This window comes from Lonchura striata, chromosome 2 (assembly GCF_046129695.1).
Source record: "Lonchura striata isolate bLonStr1 chromosome 2, bLonStr1.mat, whole genome shotgun sequence".
Lineage (NCBI taxonomy): Eukaryota > Metazoa > Chordata > Aves > Passeriformes > Estrildidae > Lonchura > Lonchura striata.
Window position 1 is genome coordinate 35,952,398 of NC_134604.1, and position 21,296 is coordinate 35,973,693.

At 38.3% G+C, this 21,296-nt stretch overlaps 1 protein-coding gene across 27 annotated transcripts in view; it reads left to right on the top strand.

The window, feature by feature from the left end:
• Positions 1 to 21,296, top strand: part of DLG2 (discs large MAGUK scaffold protein 2) — a 989,662-nt gene that overhangs the window by 883,461 nt on the left and 84,905 nt on the right. For all 27 annotated transcript variants that reach the window (XM_031505123.2, XM_031505124.2, XM_031505125.2 and 24 more), the window contains one exon: positions 7,698 to 7,812. In XM_031505123.2, the coding sequence (XP_031360983.1) occupies positions 7,698 to 7,812 (115 nt within the window). The remainder of the gene's footprint in view (positions 1 to 7,697; positions 7,813 to 21,296) is intronic.

Genomic DNA, 21,296 nt, shown 5'->3' on the forward strand with positions numbered 1-21,296 from the left:
GCTGTACAAGTTGGAAGCCAGGGCTGAGTAGATGTGCCCAAGATTTCACACGTTGTGTACACACAACGCTGTCCAAAATGTTAGCTCAGTCTGGACCTCAGGGAACTTAAAAAGTGCCACAGATAGTCCTGTTTAGTTTAGGGTACATGAGTTAAAATAACAGGGAGGTAATTTTTCGAGAATGCAGTAAAATTCACTGCAGGATAAAGCTCCTCAAAGTCTTGTGAGAGGTTATTTTCAAAAGTTTTATTCAGTGGTTGGAAGAAGTTGAAGAAATTTCCATCCAAGAAGGTCCAAGATGACACTTCCTGAAACAAGGACAGGCTTTAAGGGAGCAGGTAGAATAACAAGGATGCATAGTCCTTGTTGCTCACTAATAGCTTATTTTAGTACATCTCTTTCATTAGGAGGAAGAGATTCTTTGAATCTAAATCTTGTAGACACTGCTTTGGCTTGGAATTATATTCCCTGTGACTAGAAGTAGAACATGTTATTAGTCTCCTGAAGGTATCATGGAAGGAGATATAGTTTATGGGGTGTTTCTATTCACAGCTAACACAAAATGAGGGCTGTATCTAATGGTGCAACACATGGAGAAAGAATTATATTCAGTAATAAAGCAAAAGAAAATAAATTCAGTGGTGATATCAAGGCAATTAATTCAGCTGCAGATCAAATCTGTAGGGTGAACTTTTAATTAGAAGACAGGCTGAAATGTAAATACCTGTATATTGGTAAAGGAAGTCAACCAACCAATATCAAAAAATAAAGATGTTAGGAGCCCTACTGTGCTGAAGTTTTAAAGGGAAAAGCAATCAGTAAAATCAGTAAAAAAGCCCCTTTCATTAATTTTGAAAGGTTCCTGAGAAGGGGTATGGAAAATATTTCAATAAAAACAGGTAGATATAGTCAAAGTAATAAAATCTAATAAAATGTAAATGTGTCTTCTCCAGTATTGAAATCTGTTTTTCATTTCCTTTGAGAAAACTCAAGGGAACTATATGACTGATAAGAAATAGCAGCATCACTTGTTCTGTTACACAGTGCACCATGAATGGAGCAAGGCTTTTTGAGCAGCACTTTCTCCAGTCAATAAGGCCAGTGCTGCATCAAAACTATGTGCATTTTTTTCCTGTTGAATCATTAATTTAGCTGATAGTAGATCTAACTGATTTTTTTGACTTATTAAAAGCATAGCATTGACAATAACATATAAAATCCAAAGCCAGACTTGTAAAGAGCTATGTCCCTGGCAGTGGCCAACATCAGACATGGCAGAGGCAGATAAAAGAACCAAAGGTACAGTGAACTGTACTGCTTGTTTGTTTGTTTGCTTGTTTTTCTTGCAAAATTACCCCAGATTACCACAATGATTTTGCACCATCATTTGCCTGCTGTGTGAATTCTTGCAACATCAGGCAGCCACAGAATTGAACCCCTAATCATCTAAAAACGATACTTTCAGACAAAAAATTGACTCAAATATTTTTAAAAAAAAGCCAAAGAGAAGATATAAAATACTAGCATTATCATTTCTTTTTGCACATACTTTCACTTTCCATGTGTATTACAGTAGTTTCAAAGGCTTCCAGGGCTGTGGGGTGCTGAGCCCTTGGCAGGCATAGCCAAAGATTAACAGAGTGTTAATCTAGCAGCCATAGCTCTGCTGTAGCTATCATAGTATGAGGAAAGTTACTCCTTCTGACTCACACAACTTCACACTGGAAATCTGTGGAAAAGCAGAACCAGACACAGTACTTGGAAGTCTTCATGTTGGTCTGCTCATCTTCCTCCACCTCCAAATATAAAAGCAGTGGTGAGTGGGCAATGCTGTAGGTAAAGGGCAGAAATGGAGGGACACTCACTCTAGGAAAAAATCTGTTCTATTATTTTAAATCTTACCCTATTAAGCCAAGACACTTACTAAGAGAAGGCAAAGGAAAAAAATATATAAATAACATAAATAATAGTATCATAATCATAGTGTTATGCACATCGCTGTCTCAGATGTCCAAGGCAGTAAGTCCATGACTTACAATACAGTTTGTGTTCCCATAAACAGAACAGAAGAAAATATCAGAAGGTTTAAGCTTGAATCCACTAACATTATGCCCAGCTGATATTGATAGAGAAACTGGTCTGACAGCTGTTCCTTTATTATAGTTTCTAGAGCTATGCAACATACCTTTTTTGAGGTCTCTAATTAATGCCTTCCTGGTTTGCTGTGTGTTTTGTGGGTTTTTTGGGTTTTTTTTTTGTTTGTTTGTTTTTTTTAACCATTAAAATAGTCTGTTAAAATTGGACAATTCAAGATTTACCTTCCATTTCTGAATTTCTACTTTTTATTAAACCTCTATCATCTAGAAGCAAATAGTGGTTATCCTGACTTATACAGAAAAGCAAACTCTGCTACTGCTGGCAGAAAGAGTTGCTATCTCTCTAAAGGGGCCAGCACTAAAAGTGTTAAGTGATAAAGACATGGACTGGGCTGCTGAACTGTTATTTTCATGATTGTATCATATGTCAGCATTTCAGTTTCTTAACTGTGCTTTACTTGTAGGATGAGGGGGTTTTGTTACCATGTTCTCTAAATTCAATCAGTACTACAATCTTTGTTACAAACATGAAAGTGGAAAATAACAGTTGTGTAGCTTTGTGAAATTCTGCAACTTTTTCTCATAGGAAAGCTATTTATTCATTTAACATAGCTATTCTTTCTTTCTATGACCAAAAAGTAGCATCAAGCCATCAGATATAATATCTTCATCTTTGCTATTTTTATATTCAGAAATTAATTGATTGTGGGGTTTACTTTCTTGCATTCATTTTTTTGGCTCCCAAAAGCATCTAAGACTTCCAGGAGCCTTCTTGTGTTCTCAAGTATTTTTGTATCTTCAGTCTTTTAGGCTGTTTATGAACTCATTTTAAAAAAAAGTAAACTAAAATCTCAGTATACTGCTTACATAAATAGGAGAAGTTCTTGATCCATTTATATGAAATGGCATCACAGCAAAACTCATCCCAAACTGTTCTTATTGTCGTTGCATCCATCACAAATCTCACAAACTCATGATATTGGAAAGATTCATAATACATGGAGAGACTTATGTGTTAAGTAAGCAGACTGACAAAAGTTCACATACCACATCTGACCATGGACCACCAAAGAGAGTCAGTAAGAAGCTCTAAAGGGAGGGGTGTCTGTGTGTTGAAACAATTCCTTCCCACCATGTAGGGCCCCTCTTGCACAGTGCGTAGATGAGTTGGCAGCATTTTAGGTATCTAAAATCACTTCAACTGTAAAAACTTTGGTATCTATATCGCCTGAGATACCAAAATGAATTAGTCAAAATTTTCTAGAGCACAGTTTTCTTGATCTTGGCCAGCTAAACAGGAAGTATATCACTCTTTGGATTTGAGGTTTTAGATGTTTTTTTAACAGGGCTGGCCATTTGCCTTCCTTTGAATAGTGAGCTAAAGAGAGACTTCAAGGTGTTTGAAGTTTACTCCCAGAGATCCATCCAGACCTTTCAACATGTCCAAGTGCTTTGGAAAGGAAAGGAAAGGATTGCATCAATATTTGAAGGTTAGAATACGTATGAGTCCCACATATAACACTTGGCAGGGTGTTGGAATGAGATGGAAGGGAAATCACCAGCTCCCTGTCCATTTATTCCATCTATTTATTTGCCTGTATGAAGCCAGCAAATATTAGTTATTCAAACTGGTGTCTTTATTTGATAAATGTGCTGGTTTGGCCTTGGTTGGCTGGGGGGCACTTCATATTGTAGCCATTCAAGGTGACTCTTCTCTGTCTCCTCACTGACCAGAGAGCTGAGTGGAGCCAACATTAGAAAACAGGCTTGGCCAAAAGGGATTTGCCTGTGGCAGCATTGCCAGAGCCCTGAAAGTTGGTCTTGCTCTTGCTCTAACTGGGCCACAGCAGCAATCTCCTTTCCCACATTCAGTGCCACCAGCTCCACCTCTCACTGATAGGGCAATGAGTCCTGTCAGTGTTTTTGGGACTTTCAAATTCAGGTCTGCCTACACTGCCATGAGCCCTGGGCCTGCTCCAAATTTGTTCATTTGTGTATGAACAAGTATTTCCCTCCACCCCATTTCCCCTGTTTTTTACAGCAACAGTCCCAGAGCACAGGCCAGCACAAATCATTGTATCATCAGTTCTGACCCCAGAAATAATATAGGTTACAGTTTGCTCACCCATTTGCTTTTCTTGCCTAATGTTTGACCTTTATCAGTTTCTTAAGCTACCAGAGTTGTTAAATCATTATTACATCAGGCAACAGGTAGGAACTTTGCAGATGGAGTGTAGTAAATTAAGTTTTGCTAATGAAGCATTCCAGTAGCAACATGTTCTTTGTTCTCCCTTTCTTCAAAGAGCATGAAGTTAGTCAGTGAGCTTTGACTGTATATTTTGTTAGTATGTCACAACCTCAGTGTCCTTTTAATTGTGTAAGAGCCTTAAAAGGTGTGTTATTTAGATTCAGTGCTGAATTTGAAGGAAGCATGAAGTGCTTTTCTGAACTTTAGCACTGTCCTTTTTCACACCTAACAAAGGCAAAGCTATTAGGAGACAGCTCTCCTGGAGTGACCCAACGTACAAAGAAGTGTTAAGAAAAAAGGACACTTTCCCTGTAGGCAGAGCTATCACAGCAGTTCTGATGGCAGAGCATCACTGTTTCTTTTTCTGTTCACATTTCAAATACATCTGTCACTGTAGTATCTAGGAATCAGTAGGAGAACTTGGAGGACTGAGATTAAAGAAACTGATCTAATCTGAGTTAAATACTGCCTGCATTAATGGTCATGCAATTTTTGGCCCAGGCATTTGCCAGGAAGAAGGGACAAGGGTACATTTCAGTATTTTTTTATAAAAAAAAATGTGAAGAAGGTACAGTAGGAAAATATAGTCACATAAATTTGGTTGTTTTCAAATTATCTGTGTATTTAAATCCATAGCTAAAAACATCTCAAGAAACAAAGTAACAGAATATCATTAGTACTTCAGTAATTTTTGGTATCAATCAGGGAAGAGGATCTTAAACCTTGAGCTTCCATCGCACACTTATTAGAGGATTCTTAATACATCTTGTGGTTCCAAGAGATATCCCAGAAGGAGAGAGATTCTTGAACTCAGAATAAGTTTACAGATATTTAAAATTGGTTAAATTACAAGTGTGCTCTAAAGTCAGAACACAAGCAATATCAGCATCTGACCAAGCTGTAGTCATTTGAGTGTCTGATGTTCAAGTTGCAAATAGCTGGATACTGTGCTAGAGAAAATCAGATTTTCAGTCCTCTCTTCTCACTCTCCAGATTGGTGTCTAAATCTGGGAGTTACTCCCACACCTTACATACAGAGTCAGCCTGGGATGGGGATGCTTATTAAAGGGAAAGTTGTTCTGCTGTAGATCATTCATATCCTTGGTACTGCCCAGATGTTAAACATTAAAGAAAGTGAATTACACTGTGTGTTTACTGTCTTGTTCAGTGTATCCACCATAAATGAAAGAGAGCTAGTAACAAGCCTTAGAATTGTAATATTCTCTCTATCTGTGTATGACTGATACTGTATGAGGAAGAGAAATGCAAGCCTTGGTCCTCAAGATCCCCTTTCCTATTTGCCAAGAAGAAATGTTAGATTTGTTTTAATGAAATATAAGCTAAACAAAGCTTTGCCCAGAAGATGATTATTTACTAAATAAATTCTAAAGCAGAAGAATAGAACAAATATGACTCACATAGAGCAAACTTAAATCCTACACTGGGATAAACATTTCAAAACTAAACTCCACTTCAGAAAAAAACAACATGAGTTTGTAGGAGCCTTAGTTGCACTGAGAATTTGTGCTTTTAAATCTCTCAGAGGTTTAAAGATGTACTCTAGGTGAAAGAAATGAGCAAGAAACAAGCTACAGAATAAATCTAAAATACAGTCTGCATGTAGGAGTTTCTCTTCTCCTGACAAACAGAATTGCAGTGAAGTCATAGGTATGTGGGAAGACTGAAGAGTCTTATACCACAGCAGTGGCTCCCAACTGATGAGCAAAGTAGCCACTGTCACTTAACAGACTTGAGTAGGTAATGCCAAGGAAGCTCAGTGGAAAGGGAGGCAAAATGTGTCAAGAGAGAAGGAGGGGAAAAAATCCAAACACAAAACCCCAAATGAAACCATTCTGCTAAGCCAGCTTGAAGGTGGCTAGTGTCTATGCAAAATGTGGGATCTTGGAAAGGTCTGTTATTAACCAATGAAAATGTAGAGTGCATGGAATAAAATGAATTAGTTGTTGCAAAGCATCTAGACTTTCTGGGAACTGAGCCAGTAGGAACAGCAAATGATCAAACAAAAATAATGCTGAGTTCTAGGGGGAAAATGTGAGTGTGTCTGTCTTACAGCATTTTCACGTAGCTCAGACAGCAACAAACAAGATGCAGAGCAATTGGTTATAAATGCACTGTAATGATTTATTTGCTTAAGCTGGGAGGTGGTGGAAACTGGTGGAATGTACCTCCATCCTTTGAGGGAGGAAATTTTGTGTGCTGGTTTCACTTCTGCTGTAGCCCTGCTGTGGGAAAAGGGACCCTTCTTTTGAAGGCGTCAGTGAAATAAAACCTTGAGGTGCAGGAACATCATCTTCCCTTTGCTGGCATCAGTCTGCAATATCTTACTCTTTAAAGTGTCACTGACTCATTGAAATGTATTTTGTACACCCCCTCATCTTAGTCTTATAGCTCACATCAGTAGATTTCCTGGGTTTAGGTTGAATTATGGCTCTCTGGGCTTCTGGAGGATCTCATTTTCAAGGAATTAGAGCTTGTCTCCAAAGCCTCAACCTTTCTTCTTGCAAACCAAAGTTCATCCCATTGGGTCGTACGAAGAGCAGGGAGTGCATGGCAGCTCCCAATGGTGGGACCATTGATGAGGCTGTGTCCTGTCAGAGGAGTCTCACCAAATTATACAGCTCCAGCTGATCCCGTGGTGCTGGACAGCAGGTCACAACATTTTGCAGGGCCCACAGTAGAGCTATGGAGGTGAACAAGGTGGGGGGGAGCAGTTCTGTGCCATTGTTCTACAGCTTAAGTTCGGTGTTTTTGGGGTCCCCCACACTAAGACCGAGATAATAGCTCCACCTATTTAAAAGAAACAAAGCCCAAACCTCAGTGAGCAGTGTAAAAATGGTGGCTGCTCATACAGTGATTTTCCAGCTGCTTTGGGGATAATTGGACATGGAAATGTCTCCTTAATTTTGATGGGATTATACAGTAATTGCTTGACTCATTAATAACCTCAGTGCTCTGTCCCACTGACCCTAACAAGGTATGTTTGGAAGGAGGAAAGATACAAAGGAAAACTGCTTTCAACATCCTTTCCACAGACTGGAAGATATTTGTTAATACACTTTAAACGTCCTTTCCTTTCCTGGCACTGCAGGTCCATAGGTCTAGCTATCTGATTCCTCACCTAGCCAGTGTTGAAATGTTACAGGTACCACAGTAAAAAGGGTATATATTTACCTAAGATAATATATTAATTCAAGGTTCTATTAGACCTCAATTTTTAAGACATGCCTTATACTCATTAATTTAATGTTAATTTGCATTTAGCAGCCCTAATGACTATATAGGTCAAGAAAACTAAAATATCTTTATTCTCTGGGGTTTTCTTATCTCCTTAGAGTACGCTCGATTTGAGGCAAAAATCCATGACCTGCGTGAGCAGATGATGAATCACAGCATGAGTTCTGGGTCTGGCTCCCTGAGGACTAATCAGAAGAGGTCACTGTATGTCAGGTAAGCAGGAAGAGCCTTCTCCTGGGAGTATGTCAGCAGCTACTTTGTCTGTTCCTGATGTGTGTTGCTGGTTTGGCATGGTGGGGAAGAAGGCTGAGGAACTGCCTTTAAATGAGCTGAGACATGCATTCATCTTACAAGCACAGTATCATTAATGAGAATACTGGGTAGAAGCCCTATTTGCCCTATTTGACCATTTCAAGTAATATGCAAAGGGCATTACACTTTTATAGTGATTTGGGTTTATGAGATGAACATTTCTTAGCTCTGCCAATATCTGAGATGGATACTGTGGAGTAATGACACAATGTGTTTCTGTGTGAGGTCTTGCCCAGACATGGAACGAGTGTTCTCAGGAAGAGCAGCCTTTTGCCAAAACCTTTTCCTTGCAAAACACAAACTCATATATGCTATTCTAAATGCCTGGCAATCTGCTACCATCCACTCACATATGTTTACTCTTCTATCAGTCTATGCTGCAAAGAATTTGCCATCAACATAGCAAGATCACATGTGCAGATGAGATGGTAAACAAGCTGCTAGCCATAAACAAGCTTAAATGGGGTGGTGAATAACAAAGGAATTACCTTTGTCACTTATTGGGAGCAGTGGTTGTAGTTTCACCTTGACTATACAAGTCTGTTGCCCCAGCAAAATTCTTGCTGTCACTCTCACCTTTTGAGACTCATGGAGACTATGGCACTCTGTCAAGTATTTTAATAATCTTAATAATTATGCTTCTCTAGGCTTTCATTTTCATTCTCCCCTTTGTCCCCTCTATCCTCCCCATGCTCAGCATATAATTTGAAATTCCTGACAATCATGAAGTAGAGGGAAGCAATTTGTCAGCCTCTAGGCAGTGATAATTATTCACAGGGGAGCTAATTCAGGTGATAACATTGCAGAGATCCAATTAAGGCTAAATTCTACATTTTGTCATTATGCTCTCAGCATGAAGGGGTAAGGTAGCAGAGAAGGAAGGGAAAACTTTAATGTCAGCATGAAGGGTCTTGTTCTAATGGGCAACAACCGCATGAAGCACTAATTGGTACTGCTGTCAGAAAGAGCAATGACTGAAGAAAGACAGATCACTCTTACCAGTGATGTTGCTCTTGGGTAAGGTCAGATTGGAAGTGTTGAGGTTTTCAAGGCATCTCTAACCTTCTCTGACCTGAAGCAGATTTTTTCAGACCAAAGTGACTTTTTTGTCAAGAGCTTTGGTCAGCTCCCCAGATTTGCATTTTATGAATAGCTGCAATTGTGTGTGTAAGGATGGATAGGTCCAAGCTTCCTTTATTGAGATAAGCCAGGAACCCAAAATGTAGGGAGTAATTGTGTGAGAAGCCCAAGCCAGCAACTGCAGGTTAATTGAGGTGTAAAGAAAAAGCTAACACCAGGGTCTTGAACACCTTACTGCAGTTTGAACACCAACAAAGGTTGATCCCCCCCTGTATGAGCATTGACCTGGGAAGATCTGCTGCGAACTGAGGCTTATTAGCTTGCACTCTGAGCCAGGCTGAGATATCTGTGCTGCATCTGGACAAGCCTAGCTCTTCTGTATAGTATTGCTCTGTGTGCACTGATGAGCCCAGTTTTCTGCTAGTTCATGAATTCTGGCTGTGAGCTCTCACTAAGCTGCTATGCCCTGGTGCTTCACTGCAGGAGCCTTTGATGTCTTAGCTGCTTATCTAAATGGCACTTCTCAAACCACAAATGCAAAACCTGTTCTTTTATTCCACATCCATTCCAACAAATGCCCCAAACCTCTGAAGCAGAAAGCCACCAAAGCCTCGGTCACTTTTGTTAGCATTTACTTTTTTCTCTCAAACACACACAATTGGCTGTGTCCATGTCTGAGCAGCCTGTTTGAGAGGCTCTGTATCTCACATATTACTAGAACGTGTTTGTAGTGCAGTAGCACCTGAAGCCTTGTGCCTGTCACTGTCAGTTCAATTCACACACACTAATTACAAAGGTAGCTTACATCTGTGTTAGGCACTCAGGAAAAATAATTGTGGGCTCAGAAATGTACTTGTTTTCAGAGATGAAAATTTTCTCTTTGTGAACACTCTTTAGAGGCAGGGCCCATGTAAAAAGCTAGAATCTAGCATTTGGTTTCTATTCTTACAATTCAGGACATTTCTGTTTCAATGGATTATTTTAGTCAGCATGTGCAAGAGAGCTACAGGCAAATGACCATATGTTGTTGTAAATCTCTAGCTGTAATGCCAAATTTATGATTCAAGTTTGCTGTTTTCCTTTCTTTGGGATGTAGTGATTTTGCTGTCCTTCATTGTGTATGGCAAGTATGGTTATTTTTTTACCAGAAAGCTGAATTGAAGCAAATCACTATATTCTAGGCAACACAAGGAAATAAATTAACATCCAGATAGGTTGTAATAGTTGAAAATAAGTGTCGCTACCTGCTCATAGAAAAACCAGAGGGTGAAAGAAAGTAAAGCTACAGTTATGCCAATGGATATGAGGTTTACTGGATGCAGGCTTTTCTTCTTATACCTTACCGTCTATGATTTCCCCATCCAGCCCCTACTAAAAAAGCACAGCACTGAGATATGTGAAATAAGCTATATTCAATTATGTGAGACAAAATGTTATGTAGGGTTAAAGGGTTGAATGTAGGTGGCTAAAAGCAATTAAAAGTCTCACTTCAGGAGTTTAAACAACACAGGAAGGAAATCATAATTCCTTGTTTAGAGAAATTGTGTGGCTCTTTGACTAGATCTTTTATCTGTACATAACTCTGGTGTTTCAGATTTGTATTAGTTTTGTCTTTCTTTATTCCAGTCTGTCTCTCTGACACCTCCTGGAATATTTCCCATGAATTTCCTGATTTTTTTTCTTTTTTTTTCAGTACTACCTGTTGTTTTTTTATCACAGACCCTTATCTCTGTTTGGGATGTCATCAGAGAGTCTACAACACTAAACGGGAGGATAAAGCAGCAGGAAATGCTTTTAGTCCTTTTGGGAGCTCACAACTTCTTTGTCACTAAATGTGTGGAGGAAAAGAAATACAGAAAGAAATGCATTAAGTCAGAGAATGGATAGGAAGCATAGAAAATGTTATTCATGCTTTATTTGGTGGTGAAAGTGAAAGAATTTAAATTATTTAGTTCACTAACTGCAATAATAGGCTAAAAAAGTCTGCTGTTATCATTTTTAAGTCATTGGAATTCACTCATCAGCTCATGATCAACAAGGAGAATAAGCAAGCCCATCACCAGCTAAACATTGTGCTATATACATGAATAGCAGGGTTTTATGCAAATTCATGTCTTCGTTTTTGTCTTTTTAGCTCAAGGTTTTAAAATCTGTTCCTGTAAGATTATATATTTGTTTGTCTTGAAATAAATACATTCTTTGCTTTGTCCTTCTAGGTCCATATCAGTAGTCAGATTTCTAGGTTACCTATGATTACTGTTGCTACTCTTAGGAAATGCCAGATCATGTTATTTAACTCACAGACTATGGAACTTGACAGCCTTTTGAATAGTTAAGTATCAGAGAAGTACAGTCCTTTAAAAAGTTTGGTAAATTGAAGTCACTGAAATTTTAACTTCCAAACTTTGGAAGTTTGGAAGAGCTTAAGTAGTTTTCCTGTTGTTTTACTAGATTATTCCTGAGCTTTAAGTACTTGTGTTAGATTTTTGAGGATAAGAGTAGATGCTTTAGTAATTGCTACTACACATGCAAAGAAAAGGTTTTCAGGAATTATCTGGCACCCAAAACTGCTGTCTTAGTGTCTGGTTTTCGTTTACAGATGAAAAGTAGTAAGATACACTTAGCATAAACAGTCACTGCAACATTTAAGCTTTATTCAAGCTAGAAAACTTCTGAAATAATGTTTATATTTAAAAATTCCAGTTGTCTAAAGCCACAACCAGGCACTCCAGATACTGGAGGTGTATCGCTCTGCAGAAATAACTCTAAAGCTTCACACCCCTCCAACCCTTTCACTGCCACTTCTCTGTTTAAAGTCTGTTCAGTACTGTCAGTGACCAAACATGATTTCACCTCATCAGGGCTCCTTGTTGCCATGTATGAAAGGTTGAGCTTACTGAAATGCAGCTGTTTCAACTTCTGCACTACTTTCAAATATATCAGTACCAAGGTGAATGGTACTGTAGTACTGTAGTTGGCTGTAAAGGTGGGCATGGAAATCAGGGCTGAGACAGGACTGGATCCAGCTGCAGTGTTAGAAGAAGTGGTTCTGCAGCCGCCTCTCCACTGTGCATGGAAAAGCATTACAGTGGAAAGTAAACCCAAGGGCACTTCCCAAGAAGATGTGTGCTATCAACCTTTTATTTCCAGTCCATGTTGCACTAGTTATAAAAAATGTGCACAGTGCAAAGAGGTGCCTCTTAGTCCACTACATTTATCTCTTCTTCTAACTGGAATTATTTCTAAGCATTTCATAGTTGTGTTATATATGAGCCATACAAACATGTAGTATTATGTGTTAAAAATGTGTGTGTTCTGGTTCATTTTTTATTGAGCCATGAGGAAGAATTTGCCAAGTTGCCTTCACAACTTAGCTCAGCAAAAATGAAGTCAGAGCTGAGGTACTTTGGGTGGTTTACTCTCATTGTTAGCACAATGGATTCTCCATTAGGTATTAGACACCTTTACACAAATTTCCTGACCTTAGAAATTAGCTTGTTGCCATATCATATAATCATAGATGGTTTGTGTTAGAAGAGACCTTAAAGATCATCTGGTTTCAAACCTCTGCCACGGGCAGGAACATCTTCCACTAGTAAGACTTTGATTTTCAACAGATCAGAGAAATTCTCTGTTTTGAAGTTTTCAGAGCTACAATTGAAATTAATTTGAGGCAGTTTGTGAAGATGGAGTCTGGTATCCAGGGCTTTTTCCATGCAATGTCTGTTACAACCACTCTCAGCCTCCCTGTCTTCTTTGAGGCAGTGAACCCCTTCAGCCAAGTGAATATCAGGTCAGGGCTGCATGGGCAGAATTCTCCTGTGAATCTGCACAGCTGGTTACAATGCAGTCTGAAATCTACCTGAGAAATGCAATTTTTGGAGACATCATGACAGTGAAACCTGAACACATGATAAGATCAGACTGGGTGATGGAAAGCTCTAGTATGTAGGTCTGGAAGAGATATATGTAATGAAGAGATAATTGCACTGGTGTTTTCAGGAGGTACTGAGGAAATCAGAGAGAGCTGTGAAATGGCCATGATTAAATATCCATTACAAGGAGGAGAGAGTATTTTTTGCAAGATGTATGCTTATGTATATATATATATATATAAAGAACATCCAAATAGATATGTTAGTGTTAATTGCATGCTGTAGCTACATACACATTGCAAAAATATTCACTTAAGCAAATTGCCTAGTATCTCTCGAGTCTGTGGAGTGCACTTGTTACTTTCAGAGGACTATTCATATCATCCAGAAGTAGACATCTAAAATTGCTCAGGCGAATCATGCCCTAAAAATGTCTCTTTCTCACAGTTGAGTGGAAGGAGCCTCAGGTGATTAGCTGAGATGTAAACACCAATATTAGAGACACTTCATATTGTGTGACCTGAATTCCATGCACACTCAAAAAATTTTCTCTTTTGCTCTCTCATGAACACACATGTGTGTTCATATGCATATCTAGGAGCTATAAAATCAAGCTTCTGGACTGTTGTCTGTACATTCTTCTGTAACATAGGTTGGAAACACCAACGATCTTGTTTAATTGGGCTGGCTTTTGCCCATACTCTTATTCCCCAGTATTCCTTCTGAATTCATTTGTCACTTCAGGACTACTGAGGATCCACATGCACTCAGTACATGGTCATCAAGCTGGATGAGTTTATGACTCCAGCCTCTGGGAGCATCCAAACCAGTTTCTTTCAGGTTTCGCAGCACTGAAGATCAGTACAGATTTCTGGAGAGCAAATGTGAGCTTGGCACCTAGACATTATTTTTTTTTGTTTTAATGAGGAAATAGCTTACGTAGCCATGCCTGTATTTTAATGGGAACTATTAGAATTCTCTTTACTGAACAGTAAGTGGAGGAAAATAGAATTTCAGTACAGTTTTTTCACTTACCTCAGATTCCTGGGCAATTGAAAAGTTCAAATTGTAGCACAGAATGGAAACATGCATTCAGAAAATGTGTCATAAATGGCATCATGCAGGTAAGTTTGGAAATGGCCAGATAGGTACACAAAAAATAAATTTATGAAATGGCTTATTGGACTTGAAGTTCCTTTTCAGACTGGAATTTTTTGAATGTCACTCATTTCCCATGTCCTGGTTAAGTAAGAGTTTCTGAATATTCAATTACTACTTTTTAATGGTTCTTTCTCTGAAAATAGGAATCTTTTGTACATCCTCCTGGCATAAATATTCTCCCTGGCTTCAGTGAGAGTTTCTCAGATTCAGAACCAAGGAAATAGTGTAAATCCTATTTTTCAAAGCAAGGAGGGTCACTCTGCATGCTTTAGAGACCTTTTCTCTAGGGAGACATTCAAGAGCTTAACCGTATCACTGAGTAACTGTTCACCCAGGTCTTCATTAATTATCAGAAACACTGAGGAATCAAGGAGGATGAGGAATATGCTGGAATACAATAATTACCTAATACAATGGGAAGTAGTTTTCATTTACTGCATTGAATTTCATGTCTGGAGCAAAAGCATCTGTCTTGCAGAACACGTGATTATCTGTAAAACAAAAAAGGAAGATGAAATAACTCTTGTCTTTGGCAAAGCAAATCTAGTATCTTCTTACAAAATTCAACCTGTTTATATGCTTACAGGCATTTGCAAAAATCACCATGTTCATCATTCTGCTGCTAAGAACAAATGAGAAATTAAACATTTCAACTGAAAATTGAAGAACAGACAATATCTAGACAGAAACTGTTTTGCTGAGATTTTTTTTTAAAGTGGTTTCTTGCTGTCAGTGGGAACTGTGAGAATTTCACACTTCTTTATATTATTTCTGTGAAATTTTCACAGGTCCTTAACTGAAGTGTCCTAAGACTCAGCTCAGAGTGGTGCCACTCTGAGCTGAAAGATGCATGTGAGGATTATTATTCTTGGACTACTTTCAATTCAAAGGCCTCCAGGTTTATAGTTCAATGGCAGTCCAGTGCTTAAAAACCACCCTAAAATGTAATGTTGTAAATGCAACAATATGTCTCACTAATACCCTAGAACTGTGAAAATCTATATATTTGATATATAGTCGGTTGAAACTGTTAGCCACCTCATAAGCTATTACTCTTTTTCCTAACAGTTACTGCATTTCTTACTCTTCTGCTATTTTTTTGCAATGTTGATACTAATGAACAGTCAAGGAAAAATGATGTTTGTTTGCAATTCTTCATAGCATTTCGCAGACAAAGACGAAGCAGTTAATGGAGAGTGAAAACTGAACATGTAAACACATCAGTCAAACAGTCCCATCTCTGCATCTGACACCAGCTCTTTACTTCACATCTTCATGTTTACCACATCTGCTGCTCTTAGGTACCGGCTGTGTAATGAGTCCAGCCCATCCCTCCCAGAGATGTGGCATGATGCATCATTAGCTGCAGCATGAACCAACAGCCTAGCAAGCCTTTTATCAATGGGTGTTTCCCCAGCTGTGTCAGAAAGGGGCAAAAAGTAGATTTATTTCTATGTGGTTGCTACTTCGCAAATCATTGACTCCTTTGTGTTCAAAATTACGAGCCATCCTACACAGTACTGAGCAGCCGGAAGGACTGAGCCCTGTGTGAAACAACCACAGCCTCCAGCAGTCTGAGATAACACATCCTGCCTAAAGTTTAGAACAGAAAACAGAATATAAAGCAGCTTGCAGAATATCAGAGCCATTTTTGCCTAAGTCATCTTATCTTTGTATTTTCAGTAAAACTTGCTGTATTTTAAATAACTGGTTGAGACAGGGAATCATGTCCTCAGTACAGCATTGTAAATGCCTGGTGTGATACAGCTTTTCTATTAGCAACTTCAGTAGGCATAAGTAGTATACACTTGTGGCTATTTTCCATATTGTTCTGTTTCATAAGTTATTAAAATAATGGCCCAGAACAGGTAATGTGCTTGACATGATGTCTGCTCTACAGAAGCAGCACACCTTTTTCTTTTCTTAGGAGATGCCTTAATAGCTTTTCATTGCACATATATTGTGCTTTTCCGTTCCCTAGAGGGACTGCCTGCTTTCTGCTTCGGAGAGTAGAAAGTGTCAGCTAAAATAATATCCAAGCCAGAAGATGAGGTTGAAGATCTTAGCCTCATGTGGGAATAGGGTTTGAAATTTTTATCGCCAAGATAGACACAGTTTCAGCCTCATTTCTAAGCAGAAACTCTGAACATGATCCATCAGTGAAGGGGAGGGGGACGTGAAAGTGAAGATAAACTGTCTGTGGCTTAAAATGGCTGAAAGTGAATCAGCAAAACATGCATTTAAGCTGTGTCTGTTCCCTGTGAAATAGCAGTCTTATCCAACAAATAGTTGCTTATGATGTTTCCATGTCAACAGCTATAATAGGACACCATCAGTTTGTGCAGCTCTCAACTGGAAAAGTACAAGACAGTAGCTTAGACCATGACCATAGAGACAAAGGCCTATTCAAATAAAAGCTTGTGTGGATACAGTCTAAGTTGGAAATCAAATATGTGCATTTGCACACAGCACAGTGGCCAATGTGAGAGAAAGAAGATGCTTGGCCCTATTGAAGAGTTTTCTACCTGAAATCCTATATAGAAAATCATAAAGCCACTATAGAACAGGCTCTCCAAATCAGCTGTGTTGAAACAAAGCTGGGAACAATGTGAAACAGGACATAACACTTCTGAAAAGGGTAGTGGGAATTTGCAAAGTTCCTTCCAATAAAGACAAATTAGGAGGATCTTCAGTTTCACTGCAAGGAAATCCATCTCTGGGGAGGGAGCCCAGCCAAGTTAAGTGATGAGGCTAAGTGGGACCAGTCATCTTTGCTGACCCTTTTACTTCTCATTAGAAATAGAAATTACTGTAATAATGCTATGGTGAGCCTGGAAGGATCTGAGGAATTGCCTGTCTGAATTGAAGCTCATAAGGAGCTCCTCAGAAACTGAATTTAGTTATTCCCAGGCTTCATTGGCATGTTGTTGAGTAAACCCTGGTTTAGATACAGCTACTTTACTATTTCTGCTGTGAGTGGTGCCTGTGTAGTGCTGGTCAATACTTGAAGCTGGAGTCCAAGGGGAGCCAGCTCAGCATGCCAGCCCCAGCAGGTCTCACACTGCTTGCCCTATGTCTGTCCCTCTTTTATACCAGTCTTGACAAGCAGGATTTGATCCTCTCTGAATGTGCCTCATGTTCAGAACAAATGGCGTAAAAAAATATTTCAGCGATTAGCATATCCCTCTGTGTGTCTATATATATATATATATATATATATATATATATATATATATATATATGTGTGTGTGTACATCTGTATTCTGCCATGTCTCCAGCTCCATCTCTCTTGTGAGGGCTCTAATTATGTGTGGCTCATTGTTCTCTGAAAACTCCTTACTTTAATTGCTTTATCTACTAATGTAGCAAATAAACAAAGACTGTCAGAGTTATCTGGTGAAGAGTTTACCAGATGTTCTTCACCAAACAGGAATTATAATAGTGAAACATTCACCCACTTTCCATTGATTCTACTTCTTATACTTTTTAATTGACCATGAAGGCAACCACATTCCTTCACCCAATATATTGGGCTGATGCAATTATTGAAACACCTGCATAGTACAGAGTATCTACTTCTACACAAACCCCTGCTTACAGAAAAGGCAGAAAAAAGAAAGCTAACAGAAAAAGACATGTTTCTATTTCTGCTTCTACATCTCCTTTCTAGCTGTTTAAAAGTGTCCCGGCATAGAGGGCAGCAGCTGAAAGCTTTGGGAAAAAAATAGGGCAGAAAAAGTTACTTAACAATGTAGAAGGTTTTAGGTTTTTTATAACTTTGTATTTCTAACCACTTAGATTTAAGTTATGTCAGTTTGGAATAGTTTTTACCTTAGTGTACCTGTCCTTCCCATTTCCAGAAAGTATCAATATTTATTTCACTCCGGGAGCTGGAAAGATCTGTAATCTTTTTCTTTTAAAAAGCACTATCTCTGCAGACAGGTTTTTTCCTCATGATGTTCTTGAGACATTTTAGAGTCCAGGTAGAGACTGCAGATACCCACTGTAGTAATTACTCCTTTCTGCAGAGAATGTAAGACAATTTGGAGAGAAAAGGAGCACAGGTGATCAATGACAAAATGAACCATATCCTAATGGCCATCAAGCAGTATTTTGCCACTCTCTTACAGATGATTCAAGATGCAAAGCCATATTTTAGTCCTTTCTGCTGCTCCCATCTTTACCCAGCCAGTCAAACTGTGTCTGTCATGTTCCATTTTCCTGAGAATACTTCAGGAACTATTCTTGTAAAAGTACAGCTTAGATTTGAAAAATATCTATGGTTTCTTAATAGATTTATGGACAAGGAAACAGGTATCTTTGTGAACCCATCTTGAAAACAGATTGAGACTAGACAGTATCAAAACCATTTTCAGAAGCACTGCAGGAAACAAGGTAGAAGCAATGTTTCTAATGGGATTTGCAGATTCCAAATGCAATTGCCCTTTCAGTACAAGCACTGAAAGTTATTTTTCCTTTTCTATACTGGCTGGCAGAGCATTGCCACATCCATGGAGAGCTATTGTGACAAGAAGGCTCTGTTGCAGGGAGAGGCTGTGGATGTAATGTCCAGATGTCCTGGAAAGTAGATTTGCTCTCAGGGTTATTCTGTCCAGTGTTTCATCCAGACATGACATTACAGACACATTTTTTGACATGCACTTGTTACTAATTTAATAGCAAATTTATCCCATTATAATGTTTATGGCACTGGTATCTGCTTCTGATTTCATACCTGGTCTTTACAGAGAAGAGGATGGGCTACAGGAACATTTCCATGGTCAGAACTAGGTTCCTAAAACTAGAGTTGCAGCATGACTTCAGTGCATGGCGCTTCTTCAGATCTGATTTAAACAGGTTTCAGTCTGCTTAAATTAGCCCTAACTAGACTGCAGTTAGGGTCATCAGTCTTTATTCTGGTTTCAAGCCAGAATCATGAGATGTTCCAGGAGTAAAAATCAGATTTTCTCTTTTGTTATTGATATTTACATGTGGATCCCTCTTGAAAGCTTTGTGAACTTTAGCAGATCTGTCAATCAGCAATTGGACATAAATTTTCTTGGTAAGTCTTTGACAATCTCTTCATCTACTTATACTTTAATAATTAATTAGAACATCAGTAACAAAAGCAAAATATTAATTAGTAGCAGTGGACCATGAGACACTTCCTACCAATTTCTGTGTTGGGCTTCCTATCCGGCCAAATCTAGTGGCTACTGCTAGAAGTGGTTACTGGCTCAATTTGCAGTCCACAGCTCACCACATTTCCTCCTGCAGGTGCAATAACCACAGATTATTAACTCCCATGCAAAACAGATATGAAACCTGGCAGCTGAGTGAGTTTCACTGGCTTAGTGGTAAATAACTATTCTTTCCTATAAATCTGACCTCATTCATCAAAACACCTGATAATTTCTTTCAATATCTAAATTACATGCTGTCTTTTCACACAAGCCAAGAAGGATGACCTTTTATTATAGCTACTGTGTTAATGCAATCATCTTATTTTAGTTGATTATTTCAGAATTGTAGTTTACTTTAATTTGTATTATTGCTCAATACTAAAATTCAGAATATGTTTAATCAGAACATGATTAGAAATACAGGGTTTTCTTTTAAATGCCCTCAGTGATCAATTTACTTGCCTTTGTCTGTCTGCAGACACCACCAGCACATAGTCATTGATTTAGAAATACATACCTATAGGTTTCATTCAAGAATATCATAACAATTGAAAAATTTGGATAGAATTCAAAGATAATTTTGCCTTTAATGAGGACTGCAACAGCTTTGGCTGCAAGAAGTCTAGAGAAAAAAAAATTGTAAAAGAAATAATCAACAGACAGGATGTTTTTGTCTTCAATAGTATGAAAGAATAGGCAAATTGACTGAATTAATAACTTGAAAATTATCCAATGTAATGCAAGGATCATTGCTGAATTTAGCCTGTAGAAAATGGGGTTATTTTCTTCTCTACCGAGTATGAAAGTCCTGTATGGTAGATGAATTTTCAGCTACTTTAGTTTTAATTCCTCTGTATTACCATCCTAAAGACATCAGGCTTGGACAGACATAAGAATATATTCCCTTCTAATGTGAACTGTTGGCAGAATGATTAAAGTTTCCTTTCTTTAAACTTCTTAGTTACTATAACTTACTTTCTTCAGTGCAGCAGCTCATAATTTGAATTAAGATGAGGAAAGGAAAATCCCTGCTTTGTTGGCATTTGAGTTTTTAGGAAAGGACACTTCAATTATACTCAGATTTCAGTGCTGCGTTTTTAGGAAATTTTATAAAATATTAAGCTGCTGCAGTTGTACTTTTGGTCTTCCATCTATGGAAATGCACTACCTACCTCAGCATGTTACACAAAATTTGCATTCATTTTTCTACTTGCCTTGAGTTCTAAATATACTCCAGAGCAACTGGGGACATCAATTTGAAAATTAATTTTGTTGTCTTTTGAAAGAACAGATAGATAAGTGTATGAAGTATGGGAAATTCTCTAAATTTATTTATTAAACGTTCCATAATAATTATTTCTTCTACAAAATCAGTAAACCCCATCTGCATTCAATATAACAAGTGGTAACTTGGAGCGAACTGAGGAGTCATGAACTGCTGTAGATCAGACAAAAATCTTAGTGCTAGCAAGAATTGTACTCCAATTTACTGTTTAGGAGTTCTCTGCCTGTTAAAAGCGCACAAAGAATTTTCCATGCTATCTGGGTTTTTTCTCCAGGAAGATAAATGGTATCATTCTGGAATTGAGCAGGTCAGATTCTGCCTTGAGTTCAGACTAAAGATACACAGTTATATGGTTAGAGAGATACTGGGTGATGCTGGAGCACTACAATGAGCTGTTTGTTCATTGTAGAACACCCAATTACAGTTATTGGAGATAAACAGATTTTTGAATTAGTCATCTCAGACTATTTAAGTAATGAAACTCTGAAGAATCTGACATCAAATTGTATCTGAAATTTTTTAATTTGATGTGTGAAAAGAAGCAGGGTATTTTTTATTGCCACCCAAATGTGAGTTTTTCTAATGGGATCAGAAGAGTACATCTAATTCTTCAGTTTCAGGAGAATATGACTGAGGATCTGGTTGTACTTATGATGTGTCATAAACAAGAAAACCCCAAAAGGTCTAAGAAAAGGATGATCCAATCTCTCTTCCCATCTGATTTCATACCTATTATTAAGGTATTGGAACAAAAATTCATGAGGAAGATCCCATTGAAAACACATGACTATATCAATTCCT